The sequence below is a fragment of the Pezoporus wallicus genome, unplaced genomic scaffold (genome assembly GCF_028554395.1).
Source record: "Pezoporus wallicus isolate ANWC-B61680 ecotype Strahan unplaced genomic scaffold, APGP_CSIRO_Pwel_v1 contig_5524, whole genome shotgun sequence".
In the NCBI taxonomy this organism is placed as follows: Eukaryota; Metazoa; Chordata; class Aves; order Psittaciformes; family Psittacidae; genus Pezoporus; species Pezoporus wallicus.
Genome location: NW_026636622.1, coordinates 2120631 through 2145572, shown reverse-complemented (window position 1 = coordinate 2145572; position 24942 = coordinate 2120631). Strand labels below are relative to the sequence as shown.

At 41.1% G+C, this 24942-nt stretch overlaps 2 protein-coding genes across 4 annotated transcripts; both read left to right on the top strand.

Annotated features, from left to right (window-relative positions):
* The first annotated feature begins 230 nt into the window (after positions 1-230).
* On the top strand, positions 231-5345 carry LOC130594848 (beta-microseminoprotein-like). Of its 3 annotated transcripts, none has more exons than XM_057401069.1 (4): positions 231-380; positions 3401-3500; positions 4015-4117; positions 4969-5345. In XM_057401069.1, the coding sequence occupies exons 1-4, from the start codon at positions 378-380 to the stop codon at positions 5096-5098; spliced, it is 336 nt and encodes a 111-aa protein (XP_057257052.1). In that variant the 5' UTR covers positions 231-377; the 3' UTR covers positions 5099-5345. The 3 variants fall into 3 exon arrangements, with proteins under 3 accessions (XP_057257052.1, XP_057257053.1, XP_057257051.1); XM_057401070.1 differs by having other exon boundaries at positions 265-380; positions 3404-3500; XM_057401068.1 differs by lacking the exon at positions 231-380 and having other exon boundaries at positions 3362-3500.
* A 9-nt stretch (positions 5346-5354) lies between these two features.
* LOC130594856 (beta-microseminoprotein-like) lies at positions 5355-14329 on the top strand. Its single transcript, XM_057401098.1, has 5 exons — positions 5355-5368; positions 6255-6381; positions 11895-12003; positions 13239-13344; positions 14048-14329. The coding sequence occupies exons 1-5, from the start codon at positions 5355-5357 to the stop codon at positions 14175-14177; spliced, it is 486 nt and encodes a 161-aa protein (XP_057257081.1). The 3' UTR covers positions 14178-14329.
* The last annotated feature ends 10613 nt before the right edge of the window (positions 14330-24942 follow it).

The following is a 24942-nucleotide window of genomic DNA, read 5'->3' as shown; positions in this document are numbered from 1 at the left end:
ATGCATTCCTGCCACAACTACAAATCAGGTAACCGTACAATATTACCTACAGCCTACCTATCAATTATTGTATTTCATCAGAAAGACATTTATTCTAATCATAATGCTTCCAAGGAATACCAAGTTCCAGGTTCAACCTTTTACCCAGATCAGTGCTCTACAGAATCAAACATTTTCTCACTGTCAGCTGGCAAAATTTCAGTGATTTCTTCAGAAATGTCAACATAACTGCATTCCAGTTGAGTAAGCTTTTTTTCCACTAAACTTGAATTGCTCAACATAAAGGCACCATAAAATATTTGCTCTCAGATTCCATATAAAGCACTTTCAGAGGTCTTCTGGAGACTTGGAGCTCTTTGGAAGGCAAGCATTCCACAATGGTAAGTCAAAGGTTTAGATTTATGTTTTTTAAATGAGGATAGAGATAGCTATTTGCTTTAAAACTGCAAAGAAGGATATTTAAGAGAATCATGTAGCTATAAATTTTAAAACATGGATATATTCTATTAACTGTAAGATGCAAAGAAAGCAAGGCACCTTTGTGAATTTTGTTCTTTGTTTTCTAATTCTTTGCAAGAAACTGCACATATACGGCTTGTCTTTCACTTGCTGTTATCTTTTTCTCAGAAATGTTTGTGGAAATATTCAGAATTTCGTAAACATTTAGGACCATGCTTTTAAAACTGACAGATTTGAAATACAGTTTAAAATATAGTTCTTTTACAATGAAAAGTGTAATACACAGTTATTTGCCTGCATTTCTGTTTTGTTCTATCAAGTTGTGTCCTATTTCAGCTCTTTAAGCCTCCAAATACTTTTGCCGAATCTGAATCAACAGTTAGGTAATGTTAAATAGATAGTCAAAGTCCTATGGCCCAATTTTCCTCTAATTTATGCTCGCGTAATCCCCAAAGTTTCAGACACCAGTTACTAACTTTGAATCGAACCTCAGGACTGGCATAAGTTTTACAGAAGAGACAGTAGTTTCTGTAATATATGTAGATTCATGAATAAAGAGAGAAATTATCTACTTTTTTCTCTGCCTAAGATTTTCTGAGGGCTTGTCTATACTCAGATAAGACTTAATTGAGCAAAATAGTTTGGTAGCTCCATCCACATTCATTCATCCACTTTCAAAGGACATTAAACCCCATTCAGAGGATTCTGTTCTGCAAGATGGCTAGTGGCATCCCCTATTTAAGAGAGCAAGCAAGAAAAAAAAAGTTCCTTGAAGTGCCTTGCTCACAGACCACCCAGAGCAACACAACTCTGGTGTTTAGCTAAGAGGTCTTGGCATCAGTATAACACTAATCTCTATAATTTCTGATGAGGGTTACTGTTTCTGCCAGTGCTTTCTTACCTATTTGATACCCTCTACTTACATGTAGAATCATAGAATAGTTAGGGTTGGAAAGGACATTAAGATCATCAAGTTCCAATCCCGCTGCCATGGGCAGGAACACCTCACACTAAACCATGTCACCCAAGGCTCTGTCCAACCTGGCCTTGACCACCGCCAGGGAAGGATGTTGAGATCCTCTGTGGAAAGCCATGATTCTCTGAGGTTACAAATCTCTGGATAGCTGCACAGCACAGATGGCCTGACAGATACACTCCAAATGCATGTGGAGCCTCATCAGAAGCCAGCTGCAATGTTTCATCCTACAACTTCACAAAGAGGTGTTGCTTAGACAATTTTCCTTTGGCCAGGCACTACAGAATACCACTCTTTAAGCATTTCAGTCTTTCTTCTTAACTTCTCTCATCCAGACTATGGTGCTGAGCACAGCAACTAGCTGTATTCTACCCCAAACCCTCAGGAACTCCAAATCACAGAACTGCTGTGGAAATTAAGCATTACACCCTTCACAGACCACTTCACAGACCCTTCTCCTCCTCCTTTTCTCTACACCACAAATGTCCCACAGCCCTGTAAGAAAGCAGCACATCAAAGATTAAAATATCTTTTTTTTTTTTTTTCACAACAGACGGAAGAGATTTCCCTTGCTCACCATCTGCCCAAGGTTCAGGACTTTTCAGTGTCTTTTGACATTCATGATTCAAGTAACCCAAAGTAGACAGCTGAGCTACCTAAAAACAAAGACTCTCATTGCTATTTTAAACCCCAGTTTTAAGTAGCAACAGCCTCTGGAGTTCAGGACAGTAATTTGGAAAAATCTACTTGTTTTACAAATCTTTAATGTTAATCTGCAACCTCTATCAAGAAAATAGAGTAACTTCCTCCATCGTTTCTCAGCCTCTGTCCATTCCTAAACTTTTGCCTGAAGTTATCTAGCCTGAGCAATCCATCAAAATAATCCTGTGCTCTCTCATGCTTCTCCAGTCCTTCTATCCCTGTACAACCATCATTACAAAGTTATTCAGGCTTTTCCAGAAAAGTCTTGGTTATTCAGCAGGTCCCAACGGACATCTTTGAAGAGCTCTTACAGATGTTTAGCTGTTGCCTTCACTAGACAAAAGGAAGGTTGTGCTGTGACATATCCAAAACTGTGTGTGCATGGTTTGACAAGATGGCTCATGGGCTGCTAAGCAGAATGTACAGCTCTGGAATTTTGCATTGAGACACTCATTTGTGTCTCTCTTATCTGCACAGCCACAACTTACTGGAATATGATGAGGTCTGTGATCTTCACTTCACTGACAAATCTGGAGCAGTTGCTGTACCCAAGTGGAGAAATAAGATACTATACACACAGTGATTTGCTGGATAGATGCATTTGACTCAAAGGCAATAAATAAAACAATAGTAAGAGTCTGACAGGGCTTTCAAGTGTATAATACTACTGTAGCATTTTGTGATTTCTAGAGATTGGACTTCAGCTGGTGTCAGATGCTGCTGAGACAGTTCTGTCTTATAATTTTGGTGGGTTTTTTTCCACCTAAAGAAAAACCCACCAAAGCAGTAAAATATCTGGAGTGCCCTTTTCCAGTATTTCCATGTACACATAATGTTATTTCTAATTTTTGATTCATGTTCAGTGACTTAGCTTTTGAAAATAAAGATAGAAGCCTTCCAGTGTCTCAAAGGGGCCTACAAGAATGCTGAAGAGGGACTCTTCATCAGGGGCTGTAGCGATATGACAAGGGGTAATGGGTTTAAACTTAAACAGGGGAAGTTCAGGTTAGATATAAGGAAGAAGTTCTTTACTGTGAGGGTGGTGAGGCACTGGAATGGGTTGCCCAGGGAAGCTGTGAAGGTTCAAGGCCAGATTGGACAGAGCCTTGGGTGCCATGGTTTTAGTGCGAGGTGTCCCTGCCTATGGCAGGGAGGTTGGAACTAGATGATCTTAAGGTCCTTTCCAGCCCTAACTATTCTATGATTCTATGATAATCAAAGCAGAATTAAATTCATGCTATGGGCTTTGTGTTTTTTTTACAGAAGAGCTTTCTGGCTTTCCTTGTTGCAATGGGCATCACAGTGTCACTGGGTGATGCATACTGTTTTTCTAAAATAAACAAGCCAGAGGAGACCAATAAAGGTAAGAACAGGGAAGATTCTCTCATTTGATTGTCCTGTGGAAGCTTGGCTCTATGTGGAGCTGCCAGGAAGGGCTCAAAATATAAGGGATGGAGAAGACGTTAGAAAGACATGTATTGGTTGCAGCACCAAGTTGCCAAAAGTAGGAAAAAACAAAGTCTTCCCCAGGACTGGGTATGGCTGCAGCAATATTATTGCTACTGATGGTAGGTTGCTATGGCTATTCCAGCACATGATGCTGATGCAGGAGTTGAGAGTAGTTCTGAATAGTATGTTAACAGGTGGGGGACCTGGCTGTTTGGTTGCTCACTTTCATCCCAGGTCTGTCACACTGAAACAGTCTCTAACAAGTGAGGAAGAAATAAGTTCATGCTGTCAAAATAGTCCAGATGATGACCTAGAGAACTTTATTACTGCCAAGAAAAAACATTTTCAGAATACTTGAAATAATTTTAAACTTTTCAGCCTTTATGTGGAGGCTTAAAGAATTTTTTTTTTTTTTTTTTCTCATGCAGGCTGTGTCCTGGATGGAAAACTGTACCCCTACGGAGAGATCACAAGGACAGAAAATTGCTTCAGGTGCCACTGCAGCAAAACACATATACAGTGTTGCTCCCTGTAAGTTTGAACTTCTTGGTAGCATCATTGCCTGTAGGAAAAGCACAGTTTTCAATTTGCTGGGGGTAAATGAGTTTCTAAGGGCACAAGAGAGCCTTTACTCACCCATGTAAAAGAGCTACAGCAAGCCACATACAGCTTTTGATCATTTTTATCCTTGGCTGCGTTTACCTTATCTTACTTTCTGCTGACCAGGAGTGGACACAGGTCCTTCCAGACACAACCAGTTGGTTGTCTTTAATTTGTAGGAACTGGTGAACTCCTCTTACGCTGCAGTTAAGTCTTTCCTTAGCAGGTAAAGTTGGGGTAGGAAGGAATTAGTTCCGCAAGGGACTCAAGTGAAGCTCCTCTAGAGGGCTTATGATGATCCTTTTTATGACCCTTTCCAGAGGTGCTTGTCTCCAGTTAATATGCTGACCCAAGAGATACAATCTATCTCCAATATCCTCCTCTCAGACTACCTTCTCTAAGGGCCAAAATTTCTTGATTATGATTATCACCTTTGCTCAGGTGACAATCTCTCAGGAAACAGCTACCACATTCTAAACAAACTTGCAATAATGAAAAAGTAATGAAAAAAGAGATAAAAGATGCCAAAGCCATGCTTATGTTGGTCTGTAGAGTGGTGTGATAGAAATCCCTGTGCTAGTCCTGAGCATACTGCTACATCTGCACAGCACACTGCAGCAAGGTGTCATTTGAGGTCCTAGAAGCTGTAGTTGTGGGAGCTTTCAAACTAGTTAAACTGGTCTTAGGCATAGCAACAGAGATTAGTTCCATCTATAATCATTGAACCACTGAATTGTTTATTGCTCTCAAGCTAACATTTGGTTTCTCTTTGCCAATGACAGCTTTCATACTCCTCTCAGTTATGACAGAGAGAGCTGTAGAGTCATTTTCAATAAAAAAAACTGTGACTATGAAGTGGTACAGAAGAGCGACCCCACAAAGGAGTGTAACAGCTATTCTCGTGTGGGCTAACAGAACATCTGTTCCAAACCTTTCTGCACTGTGGAATTCCTTCCCTTCCTACAGATGTTTTGCCTTCACAGAGAAGCTTGAAGAGATGGGAGATCTTCTAAGAGAGCACTTCAACAGCTCACTTCTAATCTTCCAATCGTTCTAATTCAGTGTACAAGATGCATAATCATATACAATGTTTCATTTGTTATTACTTGCATCACTGAGCTTTTTTAAACATAATAAATCCAGATGAAACATCCAGAAATGCCTCATAATGGTTCTTTTTAGGTAATAACATGGGGCAATGTCACCTTCTTTGAGAAAGGAATGAATCCACATCACTACTCTGACATGCTCTGCACCAGTACCCCTGGCACAAGCCACACTCGTGCTTTTCAGGGTCTGTTCTAGCCAAGGGTCACAGCAGACATTTTAGCTCACTAGATGTCAAAGTCCATTATCATTTGGAAAGTATGCATTGTTTGGGACATGCTGTACAATTGGACCTACTCAGGACACACCTAAACTGCTGCAGGAGTTTTGGCAAGAGTCCCCTGAAAACAGAGGATGGAAGATCATCATCCTTTTTCTTGCCCCTACCCACTTATTTTCTCCCATGTGGCCTCTTCCAAGCCTTGCTTCTGAAAATCTGCACACTGCACTGCAGCAGTCAGTGGTTCTTGCCCACACTGAAAAAAAATATCTAGGTCCCTGCCCATGGCAGGGGGAAGGAGGGGAAGGGTGGGACTAGGTGATCTTAAGGTCCTTTCTCACTCTAACTGTTCTATGATTCTGTGATCAGTCCCTGGAGACATGCTTCCTCATGGCAACAGAGCTTGAGGTACTAATAAAAAGCAGATGCCTTTTGTCTCTTTAGTAGAAAAATTCCCCAGATCCCTGGGGAGAGAAATCCAGTGATGGGCTTTAAAACTGAATCTTACACCTGGCAATTGTTAATATCCTAAATCTGTCCACACAGGAGAGCAGGCAACAATACCCTATAAAATACTGCTTGTACATGGTCTCTATGCTCCAGAACTATTACTGCATTTAACTGTTGTGTGTCTTAAGAAAGAACACATCTTCCAAGACAAATGGGCTGTTCAATGATCCATAAGCACAACAGGTCTGTTTTCTTGTAAGAGTATGAGGTTACACACAGCTGAACACTTAGAGAAGGGTTCCTCACACGGTCCCAAATCAATTATCAGCTTGTATTTATTCAGCAGAGGTACTTGCTTCTCAAGACAACCCATCTCAAACTCTGCAAGCCATCAGTAGACTCAGAAGGATTTAAGTTGGTATGTTTTCTCTGGCTTTGGTTTTGGTAATTCGCCAGTGAAAACTCTTTTAAACTTTCTTATGGCTTCACTCAAGATATCTCCTTTTGGGAAAAGGATTCCAGCATTTTGCAAGCAGTGGTGTTACATACTTCGCCTTTTAAAGTTCTCTGTGCTGCAGGCTGGGTATCAGTCAATAACTCTGTTTCTGTACAGTTGGTTCCTGCAAGGCAAAAAAAAAATGTGAGGGACCTGAATTAGTCGGTTCAGCTTTTTCTAGTATAAACGTTTGCACATGCCTTTTTTAAATCTTCCATTCTCTGATTTAATCATGTCATGCCTCTGAACAGCAGCGTGTGGAAATGAACGTTCTCATATTGCTTAAGGTCCAAAGGTAAGTTTTTTCCATTTCGTATACTGCAGGAAAGGAACAATTTTGAAACTTGTCCTGACTTCTCCCCTTTTTTGCCAGTTCATGTCAAAATTACACAGAACACAGCCTCAACTGGTACCTGAAGGAATGTTCTCACTTACAGAACAGCTGCAGCTTCTTAGGGCAAGTGATATTTTTAGCATGGACATCCAAAGGCTTCCTACATAGCTCACAGAACTGTTTCTTGAGAAAAATCAGGGTGTTTTTTTCTTCCACCCCCTCCTCCTTTTTAAATCCTCATTTTAAAAATTTACTTTTTCATGGCTAACAAAAATGACTTGGAGGTTCCTTATGGTTTATTTGTTTAATTCAAACCACTGAGATGTGCACACACCAAGATTAACACTCAGTTTGTTGTAGTTTGAAGCTGTGCTATGTGATCCTGGAATTATTTTAGTATTCCAAGTTTTTTCTTACTAGTTTAATAAATTAAGACTGCATTTTTCTTCTAAAACTTCTGAAACTTAGTTATTATCTCATAAGGTTACATTTGTGTTTTTAATATTAATAGCTCCTCAGTAAGTCTTCATATTTTAAGTGATTTACAGACGCGTAGTTCATTTTTAAATGAAATAGAATTCCATGCCATGATAGCTGTCTTGATGCTGTTCTGTTCTAGTTGCTGCCCATCAGGAACAGACAGGAAGGGTGCAACATGGGCAATGGAAGGAAACAGGATTTTACACATTATATTGGAATTAAAGAGAAAAGATTCCAACAGCCAAGATACCCCATGGGTTTGGCTGAAGCATTTTGTGGCTGCCCTTCCCACCTCAGTCTGTTCTGAGTCCATACTGCAACAATATCCATGGAAATAGTGACTAATACGTTTAGGAACTTGAAACAAGCTTATGCTCTCTAAACAGAGCTGAAATACAGTGTAGGTATAGAATTAACAGAACTTCCAAGAAAAAAAAAAAAGGCCCAGAGGTCACACAAGTAAGTAACTGACAGTGACAATATAAAACTGAAGTTAAGCCTCCTTTCATTTAGTCCATGCATGTGTACGTTGTGTTAAAGATGGAAGACTGCATTAAATGTAAAATGAATACAATTCTTGGCTATTTCCTACACCAGGAGAGATATGAAGACGTAAGCTTTGAGGTTCGTAGGTATATGAACCTCAGAGTTAACAAAAATATTTCCACCAAGATAAAACTTCCTTCTATCACACCTACAGACTGTTTCTGTGTCAACAGTGCACTGTGTATTTTAGCAGTTTGCTTGGGCTTTTTTCTATAAATGTTGTTCTTTCTCACATGCAAATGTGGCAGACTTTGCTTAACAATTGTAAAAGCCATGTACATTGTACCTAGTACTGTTAGTTCAAGGTCAAGACAAATTTATATGTAAAATTGTGTTTACTTGTGATCTGATATGCCTCATGCTTTCTCTTCTTGCTTTCCGCCTCTCAATGGTAGTCAACCTACTGGTGTTAATAACAGGATATGTGAACTTATCTTCTGTAAGGAGTCCTGCACTTAACTCCCTCCTATAGAAAGCTGATTCCCTGTCAAGAATGTGAGAGTAGTACTCTAATGCTGGGTTAAGTAGCAAGGTTTCTGGCCTGCTTTCATTCTAGTTGATCTCTTCTAGCTTTAAGTTCATAAATAACATTACTGCTCCAAAACCATGCTGTGCTTCTTTGTTTACTGCCTAGCACTAAAAGATACAGAAAAAACAAGGCTGACAATATTGCATTACTCTTATTATCTCTGCGGTCAGTGACATGTAACTAGAAACCCCAGCTGAAGAATGACTAAGTAAAATAGTGAGGTAAATCTTCAAAGAAAGTTTCCAAGATTTTTCCCTGCCTTAGGAAGAAACACGATAGATGGAAAGAGGACACAGAACTGGGCAGAGCACTGATATTCTTAAAATATTTTTAGTAAGAAATAAACCAGTTGGGAAGAAAACATAAGATTTCAACAAAGTAATGTTTGTTGGAGATATCTGTTGCCCACACAAGTGATATACCTATCGTCCTGTACAAAAACAGCATGAAGAAACAACATAATATAGGCCACAGGTTACCTAACTAATCAATGTATGAATGGACTATCTTCATAGTTTGCTGCTCTGAGTAGTGTCAGCACCACAACATGTTGTTAGGGTCCCCCGAGTTCACAGATCACACAGGAGCTTCCTCACCATGGCCAAGCTTACACAGGTTACTCCTTGCTGCATCCCAAAGAAAGCTGCTTGGGAGAACTTTTCTCCATACCTAGCATAGCTTGCACCTAGAAAACAGGGAGGGTCCTGCAATGGGAACAACAGGGTGGTTACTGCTTGTCTGAAAAGTTGAGAAAGAAAACACTCATGCACATTGGTTGGATTTTTGGATTTTGGAGTTGAGTGACAAAGGTGTTTTCTGTCACTCAGCACCAAATCAGCAACTTGACTGCATTTTGGCTGCAACATATTCCAGAAGTTTCACTGTAATACACTAGTATCAGAAACTGCTGTGTTTGGTAACTTACATTCACATACAAGAACTGCTGAAGGGTGCCTTTCAAGCAAGATATTGAATCAAACTCCACAACATAAAAAAAGAAAAAAAAAAAAGAATATAAATAAGTGCAATGTGATGATACTTTTTTTCCAAACTGTCACAGAATATTTGTGCCAGATTACCTTTGAGGACATGGAGGAGCCAATAACTTAGGAAAGACTCTGTGGTACTTTCCACAGTCTTGTCAGCCAAGGAGAAATAGTTCTCAGAACAAAAAGATTAAAAAAACAGACACGCAAAGCTCGTGCTTTTTCTTCTGTAAAGAGGTTTCCAATGCCTGTACTCATGAGCTGTCATGTTTTGTTGGTTTGCCAATGATTAGGAGTCAAGGGCAGGAGCCTCATGGCTGTGATATTAGTCATCTCCTGCTTCAGGGCAGTGCATGCATCAGCATTGCCAAATCTAACTTATTAGATAGGCTGACTGTGGGCAGCTTTATCAAACCTATGAACTTCAGCAGGCACTTCAGCTCTTCTCTGCCATCCTGAAGAAAGATCTGGTAACTGCAGAAAAAACAATTTACCCAACCTACCCAGTGGAAAGCCAGCTAAGATGCCCCTGTGAATAGTGGTCTCTGGCCTGCATTGCAACAATGCTGGCGTTCTCACATGGACTTTGTGAGCTTTGTAGTTTGGGTAGAAGACCTGGAGTAGTCACCCCAGCTTGCAGTTCAACCTCTACTCCCAATCCCGCACAATAATGGAACACAATTAGGCTTCTACCTAATGGAAAACTGAACAAAAAAAATGGTTATCTATGACCCTTTTCTAAAGTCCTGCAGATGCCATCCACTCTCCACAGAAACCATGTTTTACATGTAACCCTTCCAACCACTACTCCTTTCCTACAAGAGCTTTTTTTCATGCTCAGCTGATGAAGAAAGCTGAATGATTGTTCCAGGTCCCTCTCTTGAAATGTAGGTGGTTCAAACTCAGCATGCAACTTTTGTTGTCAGTGACAACCACAATGTCTCTAATAGGTTTCTCAGGGCAAGTGCTAAATACTCATTTTAGACTCAAAATTTCTTTCAAAGTACCTCCTATGACTGCTCTCCAGATCTGGTGTGGCACAAAAGCCACACCTATCTTTTCACTGCCTTTTAGAACTAAACCTTCCTGTATATAATTAGCTTATTTTAATAATGTCCTCCCCATGAGGTCATTCTGCAGAAACCTCATTGGAGATATTCATGCATGTTCAGTTTGCTCAGTGACTGACATAATGAATTCCCTCTCTATATAAGTCCTCTGAGAAGATGAGCTTCCTACAGGCTGCCTCCATACTGAAAGCCTCATAATGGTGAGTCCTTACATTTTATACTGTAAAAAAACCATGTAATGTTGCTATAGATTTTAAAGGAGGCTCTTCTGGATTTAACTCAGGATTCAGACATCTAAGCAACTTGGAGGAAGTATAAATTCTGTGTTTTGCAAGCAAAAGTCAGACAGATAGGCACAGGCAGGTAAAACCTTGGGTAACATATCAGCATGTATATGTCAAGAGTTGTCTAATAGGAGTCCAGCTAAGGCTTTTTATTATAACCTGTTTTCACTTACACGTAATGTTTGGAGATACCTTTTCTGGCAGAAAGCAGCCCTGTTATGTCTCAACCTATAACTGGTTAGTTTTTGTGAAGAGTCTAGATAATATCTGAAGTTAAACTCAAAAATGTCTTAATTTTTACTCATTTGCAGCTCTGTGGGTTTTAATCTCTCTTCTGCAAAATAAAATGCTAGTTTCTCCTCGCCTCTCAGCTATAACTTTTTTATCAGTCACCAGTTCAACTCTTTCCAAAACAAACACACATAAATACAATGTGTGTGTGTGTCATTGTCTGCTCCTGGTCTACTTTTACCAACATTTGAAATTCATCACTGCTAATTCCATCGTAGAGTTCTGCTCTTTTCCTTCACATCCCTAATGAAAACTTTGAATATCAGGTTGAAATATTTGAAGGGCTAAGAGATTAGCTGAGAAATTCAAGCTGACCTTTCAGAAAAAGCTGATGACAAAGGTTAGATAGTACAGAGTTACCTAGGTTGGAAGGGACATCTGCAAGTCATTTGGTCATGCTTCCTGCCCAAAGCAGGGCCAAGTCTTGAGAGTTCAACTGTAGCTGAAGTTCTTCGGCTTGTTCCTAGTCCTTCAATATTAGGTTAAGACTCCCAGTGGGTTCTTCAGACTCCTGTGAAGAAGTTTTTACAACTAGGAGTGAGGTTAGTAGCAGAGGCAGTCAGTGACCGATCCCATGGAGAAAAGAAGAACAAGAAAAATTAAAAGGGGAGGAGAACATAATACACTCCTTTCAGAAACAGTTCTGGGTCTACACGTTCTGTATCAGGCAATGCTTGCTTTTAACACCTTGGAAGAAAGACAGGCTCTTTCGCTCCTCCCACGTAATGCTCTGCTTCTGCTTCTTCTAAATGGTTCGTATTCCTAGTTGCATACTGAAGTTTCTAAACTGCAAAAGACAATTGGATTTTTGATTTGAAGCCGCAATGTATTTTGTTATTTCTAATGGTAGTATTTATGATCAAGAAATATTAATAGTTACTTAAATATTCCTATGAATTCTGCTTTCTTGTACAGAAAACCATCTTGGCCTGCCTTCTTGTTCTTGCTGTTAGCATTCCACTGTCCAATGCTTATTGTGTCCGTCAGCCATCGAAGCCAGAGTTGTCTGATGGCAAGATTGTAGGTAAGAAATCAGCTAACATCAACTTGACAGATGCCACCACAAGTACTGCCTGATTTGGTTTGTCCATTCCATACAATTTATCAAAATTCAAAAGTAAGTGGAAACAGTGGAGAGAAAACTTTAGGAAAGGGGAGGAAAATGGGGCATGGAGAGCAGGGCATTTATAATGCTATAAAAAAGAAGAGGTTATCTGAGGAGCATCACACAGGCCAAATTAAAAATTAATTTTGTGTAGGGAAGTAGCACAGGCTTACTTTATCCATCTGCATGATGCAATAATTCATGTTTTCAGTATGGCAGCATATTTAGAAATACAAAGAAGGGGGAAAAGGGCCTTTCTCTGTGTGTGTGTAGACAGTATAAAGTAGGAATCAGATTGGCAAGTGTTCAGCGCACTGATTAATTTACTCATTAGTTGTTTCCATGTCCAAAACAAGTTCTTAAGAACTGAATGGCTGCTCCACTTGAGTATGAGACTGTTTCTCCAGAACGTAGCTTCTCTCATCTGTAGATTGATAGACTAGCTATAAGAAAATAAGTGCTCAAAAAAGAAACATGCAATTATTTGGACACAAGAAAAGCTGTTATGTGCCAATATGCAAAATAAACCAAGTGCCTCCAAAACAAGATTTTCTTGGAAAGATAGTGCTACTGCTCGACAAGTGGGTTAGCATTGCTAAAAGAAACAAGACATTTATAGGCCAAGATACAACCTAGAAAGCCCAAACTCTCCAGTCTGTCTTGTCCTAGCCGCATAAAATACTACTTTCCAGATCACTTATTTAGAAAGTATATTCTGTGAGTATTGATGGGAACTTTATATGCAATATGTTCTTTCTTCCTACAGTTTGGGAAAGTTTTCCAGGCAGATTTAGTCTTGCTCTAAATGAAGAGTCAACAGTAGTTGGTGTCAATGAGGGGGAAAGTCAAAGCCTTTTCTAAATTCTGACCAGGTCTATGCCTGGGGGCTCCAACTCCTATACTTAAAGACGAACTACTCCAGGAAATGTGCTGCTGCTGCTCATCACAGGAAACAGAGGCAGCCAGGTTACCCTTCTCCATGCATTAGAATAGTAGCAGTCCTGCTCTGTAGCAGTCTTTGGGAACCTATTTTTTTGCCAGATAGGGATGCTAATATAAAAAGCCTGCAAAGATCCAACCCATTTTGAGCAAGCAGTAGTGTTGCTACTGCAGTAGGTCTGACACTGAAGGCTGCTTGCACACACTGTTTTCAGGATGTCGTGACTTGAATGGAGAGCTGCATGAACTTGATTCCCAGTGGAGGACTGACAGCTGCCATGATTGCTCTTGTTCTGAGGGTGCAATTGACTGCTGCTCCAGGTGAGTTCAGAGCAGCAGTGGGGGTTTTCCTCTGCTGCCATGACATAACACAAAACATTCCTTTTTATGCAGGGGTCCCTGAGAAACGACTGTGACCCTTCTCTTGCTCACTTGATATCACAAAGTTACACATTAACCCAATACCATCATCTCTGAACACGCAAAGAGACTCCGCTGACAAATATACCTCATGTTTAACAAATTATTCTTGATTTTAAGAAGAGTACTTCATCCTTCTCGGGGATAACATTTCAGGCAAGATACTGATTCAAGAGAGACCACATAGTTACTTAAGAAATTTCTACTGCTCCTAATTCAGGTCTTCCCAAAGCCACACATTACCCCTCTTTTCTTTGAGGGGCAGCTCAAGATACACTGGCCTGCCTGTAATTTTCCTATAGTGACACCCAACCACTCATGCAATTTTGTTCCATACTGTGTCTGAAGAGAAAAAGCAATGATAGTGGAGTAGCAAATAAACACAACAGACATCATTTAGGTTTAAATAAGATTAGTAAACTACAACTTTCTATTCATCCTGCTTAAGCAGCAGACTAAGTAACATTTGTGTGAGCCCCCTTTTCTGCTCTTGAACACCTTCCCAGTATAGACTCCTCCTACTAAAAGTGTAGATATCACCTGAAATGGAAGCTGTTTACTTCTTGGTCTCATCATCTCTTTGTCTTTCTTTTCCTGACCGCAGCTTCTCAACACCATCTGACTATGATGAAGAGAATTGTGTAAGCATTTTCAACAAGGAGACCTGCACTTATAAAGTAGTGGAGAAAGATGATCACTCAAAAGAATGCCCAGTACATGAGTGGGTGGGCTAATAAAGAAGGATTGTGGATTTGGGAATTATTTCCTTTTTTGTTTGTTTTAAGAGTTCTTTATCACAAATGAAAACAACCTGAAAAATGCAGCTGTAAAGTGAAATCTACTCATAAATCCTAATGCACAATAAAACTGAGTATCCACTCACAAAGGAGTCCCTTGCTTTCTCTGCCTTCTGCTTCCCCATGAAGAAAGAACTGACTTGTTCCTTCCTTAAGACCATAAATTAAACATTTTAAATTTTAAAGCATCCTCAGTAGATGTTAATTATAATTCTTCTGAATTCATAACTCAGTGCTAGGGAGTATATTCTGCTATCTCTGCACAGCTAAAAGAAAAACAGAGGAAGCATCAGAAATTCATGTGACATTTGCTTGTTTGAGGACAGAAACCTAAAGAATTAATATTAAAAAAAAAGAAAAGAAATGGAACATGGAACTGTTGGAACAAGTCCAGAGGAGGGTCACAAGGATGATCAGGGGACTGGAGCACTTTCCCGTAGGAAGATAGGCTGAGAAAGTTGGGGCTGTTCAGCCCCCAGAACAGAAGGCTGCGTGGAGACCTCATAGCAGCCTTCCAGTATCTGAAGGGGGCCTATAGGGATGCTGGGGAGGGACTCTTCATTAGAGACTGCAGTGATTGGACAAGGGGTAACGGGTTAAAACGTAAACAGGGGAAGTTTAGATTGGATATAAGGAGGAAATTCTTTCCTGTTAGGGTGGTGAGGCACTGGAATGGGTTGCCCAGGGAGGTTGTGAATGCTCCATCCCTGGCAGTGTTCAAGACCAGGTTGGACGAAGCCTTGGGTGAGATGGTTTAGTGTGAGGTGTCCCTGCCCACGGCAGGGGGGTTGGAACTAGATGATCTTAAGGTCCTTTCCAATCCTAACCATTCTATGATTCTATGATTCTATAAATGAAAAGCAGCTTAAGCCTTCTGAATACTCTCTTTTCTAAGAAAGTGTCTTATATGATCTTTTATCTTATATGGCTCCCTGGAGCCTGCCCAGCTTAAGGACTGAAAAAGCCACCAGCTACCTTGTCTAACCCAGCACTTTACTTACATAGCATCCACAGCACAGCAAACCGAGTCCTCAACCTGGGGTTTGGGTAAAAGAAAAGGTCCTTTATTCAGATCAGCCCTTAAGAAATTCAAGTTCTTAAATTGGCCAATAGGCAGGATTGCAGCTAGATGGAGATACTTCAAACAGGGAAGACACTAGATGATTCCACAAACAATAACTGAGATGGATACATTTTCCAGTATAAGCTCTCCAGCTCTCCCTCACAGTACTGCTTCATAATCTTTATGGGTACATTTGCTCAGTTGCACCAAGGTGCTTGGGAATTGTAGGGTTGCTATTTCTGGTTTCCACCAAAGGAGGTGACACAGGAAAGGTAGCAGCATGGATGGAGAGAGTTTTTTTACAAGAGCATGTAAGGATAGGACAAGGGGTAAAGGTTTTAAACTAAAACATTCAGATTATATACAAGAAAGAAATTATTTACAGTGAGGGTGGTGAGGCACTGGAACAGTTGTGGCTGCTCCATCCCTGGCAGTGTTTAAGACCAGTTTGGACAGGGCTTTGAGCAACCGGATCTAATGGAAGGTGTACCTGCCTGTGGCAGGGGGCAGAGCTAGATGATCTTCAAAAAGGTCCCTTCCAACCTAAACCATTCTATAGATGTCTTTCTGTCTGCAAGAGACTTCCAGGTTCAGTTTTATGGCATGTCCATTGAGAAGGGCAAGTCTCAAGTAAGTCATAACCAAAGATTTATATTTTTTAAGGCCTACTAGATGTTTGCATCCAAAGTCCAGAAAAGCCAGCCTGTACCAGCATTCCTATATGACCCAGATCTATTTAACTACATTTTAAATCCACCCAAGCAGCTTTCTCTACCATCTGCTAGGTCTTGTTGCAATATGCGTATCTATCATGTCAGCTATGCAGAAGTAGGTAATTTCATGTCTAAACCAAAGAACCTCCAGGGAACAGTCTGCTCTCCTCTTGTCTGCTCCAAGTTTCAACATGGAAACAAATTATGTTACCTGTTGCATCTAGTTTTGGAACACCAGAAGCGCAGCAAGGACTTGGCTCTCTTCTGTCTGTAGGACTCTAGCTGTGGGAGGGTGACAAAACTCCTGAAAAATCAAGAAAGCAGAGACAGAGCATGTAAAGTTCTGCTTGTCAAAAGGAGGAAGAGTAAAGCAATGTTTTGTTTTGGCATTTCACTGCTTCAACACACACAGCTACAGTCTTACACAGAGAATACATTCCTCCACACTCGAAGCTTTAGATCATAACATTGCTTGCACGATGTAGTGGAAATGAAACACTCACAGAAGAGTTTCCTCAATTAACCTAACGTGTAAAAGGTTTAGGAGACTCTGCAGAGCCTTGGGAGACACCACAGCTCAGGCAAAGCAGAAGAGGTTGTGGGCTCTCTTCCTTCCAGTTTCCCTCTCCTTACCTGGTAGCCCACTGCTCTCCTGCTACCAAGAGAGGCAGTTTCAGATAGCTGGTCCTCTACTCACAGTGAGTACTGGAAAGGTGTTCTTGGCCTAAAAATGAAATCTAGTACTTAGCCTACCAAGGCTTTAAACCAAACACCAGAACACGCATAAATCTGATGGAAGTTTTCCTATTAAACAGTGCTCATCACCTAAAACTGAATGGTTTTGTAGCCATTCAATGTTCCATGAAGATTTTTTGCTCCAGTCTTAAAAATAAAATTCAATTTAACTATAAACAAGGAAAGTGCATTTCTCATTTACATTATGTATACCAAAGAAGCTAGAGGCTTGCAGTTCACATTCTGCTTCATGCCATTTAAAAAACCCACAAACTCTGATAAATTCGATTCATGACAATTTTTCTTGTTTGCTTTGCTCTTAGCTCTTCTATTGGTATGCAGAGAAGTTTGCATTGGTACCTTTTGAAAGCCTGAAAGTTTGTTCAAATCTATTGCTGCTCACATGTTTCCCTGGGCCAAGCTGTGGATTATTTTAGGGCAAACTGATTGGCTTTATAACAGGTATTTACATGGAACTCCAAAACACATAATTCACACAACCAGTTTAAAACACTCAGCAAGAGCTGTTACTTTAACCTTCCTCCCCACATCCCAGAATTCTGTTTTCACATTAACTACTTTCAGAATGTTTCAACCATTGGTCCATGATTTTTACAGTTCTTCAGAGCTTCAGTGCTTTTGCAGAATCAATACTTCAAGTAGATCTCCATTAAAAAGCAGTGATAAACTGCAGTCCTCTGCCACCACAAGATAACTTCTTTCAAAATAACGAGGCATGTTCTCCATTAATTCCAGAGACTTCTCCCATTACTGCCCTGGCCTGCCAAAGATGGGGCAAACCTACAGAGACCGAAACAAGCAGTTTTGTTTAACAGCTAACTATAATGACTCAGAGACTGTGAAAGAATTCATTCCCTAAGCTGTATAATACAGAAGTCATTCCAGTTTGCTCTATGAAAGACAGGGTAGCTGTACTGGGCTGAAATACCAGCTTGGAACCATCCCTGATGTGCTACCCTGAGCCAAGCCAAAGTCTAATGGCACAACAGCTTCCCGAAGAGCTTTGCCTCCACTTTTCAGTTCCTAGTTTGGGACTTGCTTGATCTCTCCTAACAGCAATATCCCATGTCCTGTGCATAGAGCAGGCTTCCCAGGGGTTGCAAGAGCTTATTTTATTTTGGTGCTCTCCTGCTTTCACCCTGCTCCTGAACAAAAAGGGCTGCTGTTCTGCACACCAGAGGTGATGGTCAAGCAGAAGCAAGCAAGGTTCTGGCTTGGTGTGGTATTCATTCAAAATTCTTTATACCCCTGAAGTCATAAACTGAATTATTTAACAATGTCTTTTTCCAGGTCAGTTGTTCGTTCCTGTTTGTAGGATTTGGCTGTTTAAGGCAGACTATTAATCAAGCTCGTTCAAAGCATAGAGCATTGTCTTCTAATATTAACAGCAAATTATACAAATGGGTTAGGTAAGAGATCAGCTCTGTAACATTATTATGAATCCTGTAGAGACATTTGAGAGCACCCTTAAGTTTGACATCTGGTTTAGCTACATGACTGGGCTAGGTTTTTCATATGTAACTGCTATTGAAGAGTTAGTATCCCTCATTAACATCTCCATCACTTTCTTTCGAGTCTCTCTTAAATGGGGGTACTCTCCCTTTTTTCTTCAGTAAGGAGGGGTTCAAAAGTTAGAATGACCAAAATTGTATCAGAAATGGAGAGTGGCAAACCAGTATTCTTTGCTTGGTGCTCACTGCCAAAGAATTTCAGAAAGGACCAGAGTTTTTCAGCAAGCCTAGTAGGAAAGTAACAGAAGCTTGATCAGGCATATTGCTGTAACTACAGCCCAGCTACTAAACAGTACAGTTTATTTATGTACAGATATGACATCTCTAGAACTTTTTTTTTCTGGTGTTGTTGAGGTTTTTTTTGGTTCTCTTTTCTGTCCTATAAATCCACTAGTCACTAGATGACATCCTAGCTCTGTCACAAATCAGAACTGCAGGGAACACAAAACCTAGATCCTGATTCAGTTGGCAAATGAGCTCAATTTCTGTTTACTCCAGTAAGGTTTGAGAATGCAAGTGGCTTTTTAGGAGTGTCTTTGGTCTATATATTTAGCCTGTATCCAAAGAGGAATCATGGATGGGACTGAGTATTTCCAAGAGAGTTTTTGAACTTGAACGTAGAGTGGCCTGCCTGAATTACCCTTGATACAGGAGAAGTTTTACGACAGAAGAATTACGACAGTAATTTAGGAGAACAAAACACTTAGCAATAACACTACTTCAAAGTTTCATTCAGGGAATAGATGCATTAGCACCTCTGACTGTTAATAGAGGAAAAAGAGGAGTTTCTCCTTTCAACACAGCAGTGCAAGTTGAATCAAATGTGATAGCTTGTGAAAACATTACTAGGGATAAAATGGAAAGTCTAATATTAAATTCTGAAATAGGCTGGTTCATAGAAAAAATAGAGCTGGGATCAATTCTGTTTGGGAAGAGAAGCAACTTCATAAGCTTTGTTAACAGTGGAAGCATTGATAGGACCAATCATGCTTTAAGGATTTTGGTAACCAACTTCTTACAGAACTCTCAAACTGCAGTTTTATTATATCAGCGCCCCATTCCCTAAGATTTCCAGCCAAAACTTCCTCAAAGGTGCTACTGTCAGGACGTAAGAAGACAACAGAAAAACAAATGCCTGTATACCAAGTTAGTCTGTGCAACACTGCTTCCCTTCCCAAAGCACCCATCAAATGAGAGCTGATAAGACTACAGGTATTAGCTGGAAGAAACAAGCAGCACAGTATTCCATGTACAGTTCAGGAAGTGCACATGTAACCAGCTGCTGCCACTCATCTCCTCCAGTACTAATTTGGGATAAGTATCCCAGGAAAGTTCCATTGTTTGCCTGGACCTTACAGCACAACTGACATCATGTAATTGAATTTCAGTGTTTTACTGGACAGATAGACATTTGGAAGGGTGTAGATGGACACAGGTTAGATAGGCAAGACCAGCACCCTGTCTGCAAGAAGCAAAACAGGACATGTTGGTTTAAACACAAGGCTTCCTCACTAGAGCTGCTACCAGACTCCTATAACTGCATAACAAGAAGTATCTCTGGGGTGTTTGAGAAGTTGTCAATATGCAATTGTTCAAAAGTGTCATTGCCAGGATTGAATAGAGCCAAGCTCACCACAGCAGGAACATGAGGATGGCAGCTTTGGCTGCTTAAGCTGCAGTCTAGCAAAGTCCTATAATCATCATCTAGAAGCTGGGCATCTTTGTAGAGCCACTGCTCCTTTGGTGGCTTCTTCAGTATTCCCTCTGCCACCTTTTTCAACTCATATACAGTTGTATCTTTAGCCACAGTAAAGACTGTTCTTGTGACAGCAAATCAACAAGCAGACATCCATCATCTGGTGCGAGACCATCTTAAGAACCTGAACGTGCACAAGTCCATGGGACCTGATGAAATCCATCTGCGGGTCCTGAAGGAGCTGGCGAATGAAGTTGCTCAGCCACTGTCCATCATATTTGAAAAATCATGGCAGTCAGGTGAAGTTCCCCAAAACTGGAAAATGGGTAATATAACCCCCATTTTCAAGAAGGGGAAAATGGATGATGCAGGGAATTACAGACCAGTCAGTCTCACCTCTGTGCCTGGAAACTCTTGGAGCAGATTCTCCTGGAAGGCATCTAAAGGCACATGAAAAACAACAAGGTGCTTGGTGACAGCCAGCATGGCTTCACTAAGGGGAAATCCTGCCTGACCAATTTGGTGCCCTTCTATGATGAGGCTACAGAGCTGATGGACAGGGGTAGAGCAGTTGATGTCATCTACCTGGACTTGTGCAAAGCGACTGACACTGTCCTGCATGACATCCTTGTCTCCAAATTGGAGAGACATCAATTTGATAGGTGGACCACTCGGTGGACAAAGAACTGGCTGGATGGCCTCATGCAAAGAGTTGTGGTCAATGGCTCAATGTCCAGTTGGAGACCAGTAATGAGTGGTGTCCCTCAGGGATCGGTGTTGGGACTGGTCTTGTTCAACATCTTTGTTGGTGACATGGACAGTGGGATTGAGTGCACCCTCAGCAAGTTTGCCAATGACACCAAGCTGTGTGGTTCGGTTGATACACTGGAGGGAAGGAATGGCATCCAGAGGGACCTTGACACACTTGTGAGGTGGGCTGATGCCAACCTTGTGAAGTTTAACCATGCCAAGTGCAAGGTCCTACACCTGGGTTGGAGCAATCCCAGGCACAGCTACAGGTTGGGCAGAGAAGAGATTCAGAGCAGCCCTGCGAAGGAAGACTTGGGGATGTCAGTGGATGAGAAACTTAACATGAGCTGGCTTCTGTGTGCGCTCACAGCCCAGAAAGCCAACCGTATTCTGTGCTGCATCAAAAGGAGCGTGACCAACAGGTTGAAGGAGGTGATCCTGCCCCCATACCCTGCTCTCATGAGACCTCACTTGGAGTATTGTGTACAGTTTTGGAGTCCTCAACATAAAAAGGACATGGAACTGTTGGAACAAGTCCAGAGGAGGGCCACGAGGATGATCAGGGGACTGGAGCACTTCCCGTATGAAGATAGGCTGAGAAAGTTTGGGCTGTTCAGCCCCCAGAACAGAAGGCTGCGTGGAGACCTCATAGCAGCCTTCCAGTATCTGAAGATGACCTATAAGGATGCTTGGGAGGGACTCTTCATTAGGGACTGCAGTGACAGGACAAGGGGTAATGGGTTAAAACTTGAACAGGGGAAGTTTAGATTGGTTATAAGGAAGAAGTTCTTTACTGTTAGGGTGGTGAGGCACTGGAATGGGTTGCCCAAGGAAGTTGTGAATGCTTGCAGTGTTCAAGACCAGGTTGTACAGAGCCTTGAGTGATGTGGTTTAGTGTGAGGTGTCCCTGCCCACGGCAGGGGGGTTGGAACTAGATGATCTAAAGGTCCTTTCCAACCCTAACTATTCTGTGATTCTATGATGACTACCCTAAGGCTTCTTCCAGTCCTCTGTCGCTGGGAAACAAGTTTAAGTCTTAGTGAAAAACCTGTATTTTCAGGAACAGCTTAAATCAAGACAGAACTATCATCAGATGAATGGATCCAGTGGATGCATTGGAGGGGACAAGAAGGTGAAAAAAACTGAGAAACCTACTGGAAGATGCTCTACTACACAGACCAATAATCTCAAGTTCTACACAAGCAGAGCTATTAAGTACTTAATGACTTTTGCTTTCCTAGCTAGATATCCTCTAGAAGAGAGATTTTATCACTGTTACTGAGGATCTTTGTTATTTTAGCTTCTTACCCAAAAGTATTTCATTGTCAGTTTGCTTTGGGCCATGGTCCAAGGAGGAGCCAAGCATGCAACTCTGACTGCAGTCAGTACAGGAAAACATAGCACACAGAATGGTTGTGCTTTGTTGGTTTCTAGTCAGGCAAGAGACAAGGACTTCCCCAGCTCCTTCACATGTTCAGTAGAGATAGGAAAGTTGATAAATACAGAAGTGTTGAGAGTTGTCAACAGAGAGTGTTATGATATTTTAGCCATCTACTGAAGTTCTAGGAAGTTGTCAAAATAGCTCATTGCCTACAACCAACGCTGATAGTGGAAACTCAGCTTAGGAGTAACCCTTCTCCTTCAGAGTTTGGCTAGGATGGAAGAGACTAACACAAGAGCAGAGCAGGAGGCAAAATTAGGACTGGTAGGATTAACTTAACAGGGAGCTCTTCCAAGCCCAGCCAATTTAGGAATATCTAATGGTAGCACCAGTGTAGTCGCTTGTCACATGAGGAGCACGTCGCACCCAAGAAGCTAAAGGCTCATTTCAGCTCTGTAATGCTTAAGAGGGTCAAGGACATCTTCCCAGAGCTGCTATTACTAGCTCCCACAGAGAAGTTCAGGACCAGCATGGGGCTGACTCCATCTGCACCCACAGACATTAAGCCCGACTCCCAGCCCTCTGGAAGAATAGCTGCACTTTAGGAATTTGGGATACTCTTGTCTTTGGGATGAGAAGGGTAAGGTCCAGATGTTCATGAGAAGTTATTGCTCCTTCCACCCCCTCAGCTGGACTCCCTCAAGAAGTAAAGCATTCTCTGGATGAAGGCAAGCAATGGCAGTGGTAAGCCATCTGCAGGCCTGCACTGCTGAAAGAAGTCAGAACTTTCACTGAGTAGGTCAAAGAGAGGAGGGGTGGCAGGGGAAGAAAAAAAATAGTCAGCTTGTTTTTTTCTGCCATCTCTACTTTGCTATCACTGGCACATGCAACCTCTCCATGATAAGTGTAGGCTAGGTTTAATAATCCCTTGGATGGTTATTCAAGCTAGATTACACCAAAGATAGTAATGGATGCAATAGCGCTGCTATTCCAGTATTTATTTTTTTTACCGCATAACTGGAAAAAAGTCATTGCTATTCCAGCCTGGCAGAGCCCAGTTTGTCCATCATTGAGCAGCGACCCAGGGGCACTGTCATCCAAGTATGGCCATTACCTATCTCTTCATGTTATGCCAACTCAGACATGCACATGTGCCTGTTCCAGCTGAGGTTCCTTGTGCTTTGCAGTGTGTTCTCCAGGAGAGGGGAAGAAAGGAGCAGAGAGCTGTCACAAGTGCAGCACAGCCAACAAAACAAGAGGGAGCTGCTCTGAACTCACTTATGGTTTATACAGGGGTTAATTCCTGCTGGAGATAAGTGGGACCTTGGGACCTAAATAACTTTGCGGATTGACACCAAAATTGCCACCTCCATAATCCTACTACTGAAGAACAGAAAAAGCAACTTTTACCACTCTTCAAGGTAGTGGCGATGTTACACTGCCTTTATGTTATGTCATTTTGTTGAACAGTTTAAACAAAGAAGTCAAGCCTTCTGTACACGAGTAGCAGCTAGAGAACTCAATTTTTGCTTCAAAGGGAGAGTGTTCAGAAACACACCAACCTGGACAAAGGAGAGCATGCACATAGGAGAAACAACTTGAAGTAATTAAACTTTAAAATAAACAAATGCACACACATGCAAAAAAAGACCGAACAGCAATCTGTCCCAGACTAGTAAAGGTGGGAACTGATGGGTAAGGAAAGGGAGAGTTAATAGAGAAATGCCTTTTTAAAACTTCCATTAGTGAGAAGATTCGGGCAGGGTGCATTTACATAACCTAAAAACATCAGGAAGTCGATCTTGAATCCTTCCTGCCAGAGGGAAGACAGTACCAGGGAAAACAGCAAGCTGCCATAGTCTCCATGTCTCAGAGCTATTCAACCTTCTCACCCATCACAGTCATCAGCTAGGCAAGCTAGGCTGGGAGAACTTAACCTTCCCAGAACTCCCAGAGGACACCTGCTTAATACTGTAGCCCCAAAAGATAACTTCAGTTACATCTGCTTTAATATAAACTTCAGGTTAAGAAGGTAGGGTTATCAGGCATTTATGGCAGTAATAGCTTTGGTTTCACTACACTTCAGTTTCCTATTTTATACATTTTTCTATCTATCTGAGAATAAGCAAGTATTCTAAGAAAGTTATTAATACAGTTATTTTCTCCAAGGAAAAGAATTATAATTAACTAATTAATTAAAATAATCACCTTTAATAAAATAATAATTTAGAATCCATTGTGTTCTTCAAGACAGAAATTACTTGTTTCATTTCCTTGAAACTACACCCTTATTAGAGAGATTATACGCTGTAACACCTTTCCTCAAGAAACAGCACAAGATTTGTCCAGAAGGGACATGGCAGAAGTAAATCTGGCCTCTAGTTACACCAGACTCTAATCAAATGGTTTCAATTAAAATAAAATCAAATTCATATTACATACTTTAAGGCTTAGTAGTGAAAAATCTATGCAACATTTTCATCTTGCTGCCTCTAATTGCTAACAAAGTAATTTTTAGCAACTCATTCCCTTCAAGTAGAAATCAATTCATTTAAGGGTTACCAGAAGAAGAGTATTTTCTCAAGGAACTTCATCAGATACCACAACTGTTTCCTGCAGCAGAGCCACACACAGAGAGCATGATCTAGTAAAATCACAAGGTTAACACAAAATATGACAGATGCACTGCAAAGCTAAAAGCAAAGTACAACAGAAGCTCTAAAACCTCTTGCTAAGCACACAGAAATTAATAAACTAAAAGAACATACATAAATCAGATCTTCTGCCACAACAAAGAGCAGCTGCCTCCTCCACAACTGTCCCTTTACTCCA

Coding starts and splice junctions, on each gene's coding strand:
- LOC130594848 (XM_057401068.1), top strand. CDS start 3,377: ATGGGCTTTGTGTTTTTTTTACAGAAGAGCTTTCTGGCTTTCCTTGTT. Junction 3,501..4,014: donor GCCAGAGGAGACCAATAAAG/GTAAGAACAGGG, acceptor TTTCTCATGCAG/GCTGTGTCCTGGATGGAAAA. Junction 4,118..4,968: donor CATATACAGTGTTGCTCCCT/GTAAGTTTGAAC, acceptor TGCCAATGACAG/CTTTCATACTCCTCTCAGTT.
- LOC130594856 (XM_057401098.1), top strand. Junction 6,382..11,894: donor ACTCAGAAGGATTTAAGTTG/GTATGTTTTCTC, acceptor TTTCTTGTACAG/AAAACCATCTTGGCCTGCCT. Junction 12,004..13,238: donor GTCTGATGGCAAGATTGTAG/GTAAGAAATCAG, acceptor CACTGTTTTCAG/GATGTCGTGACTTGAATGGA.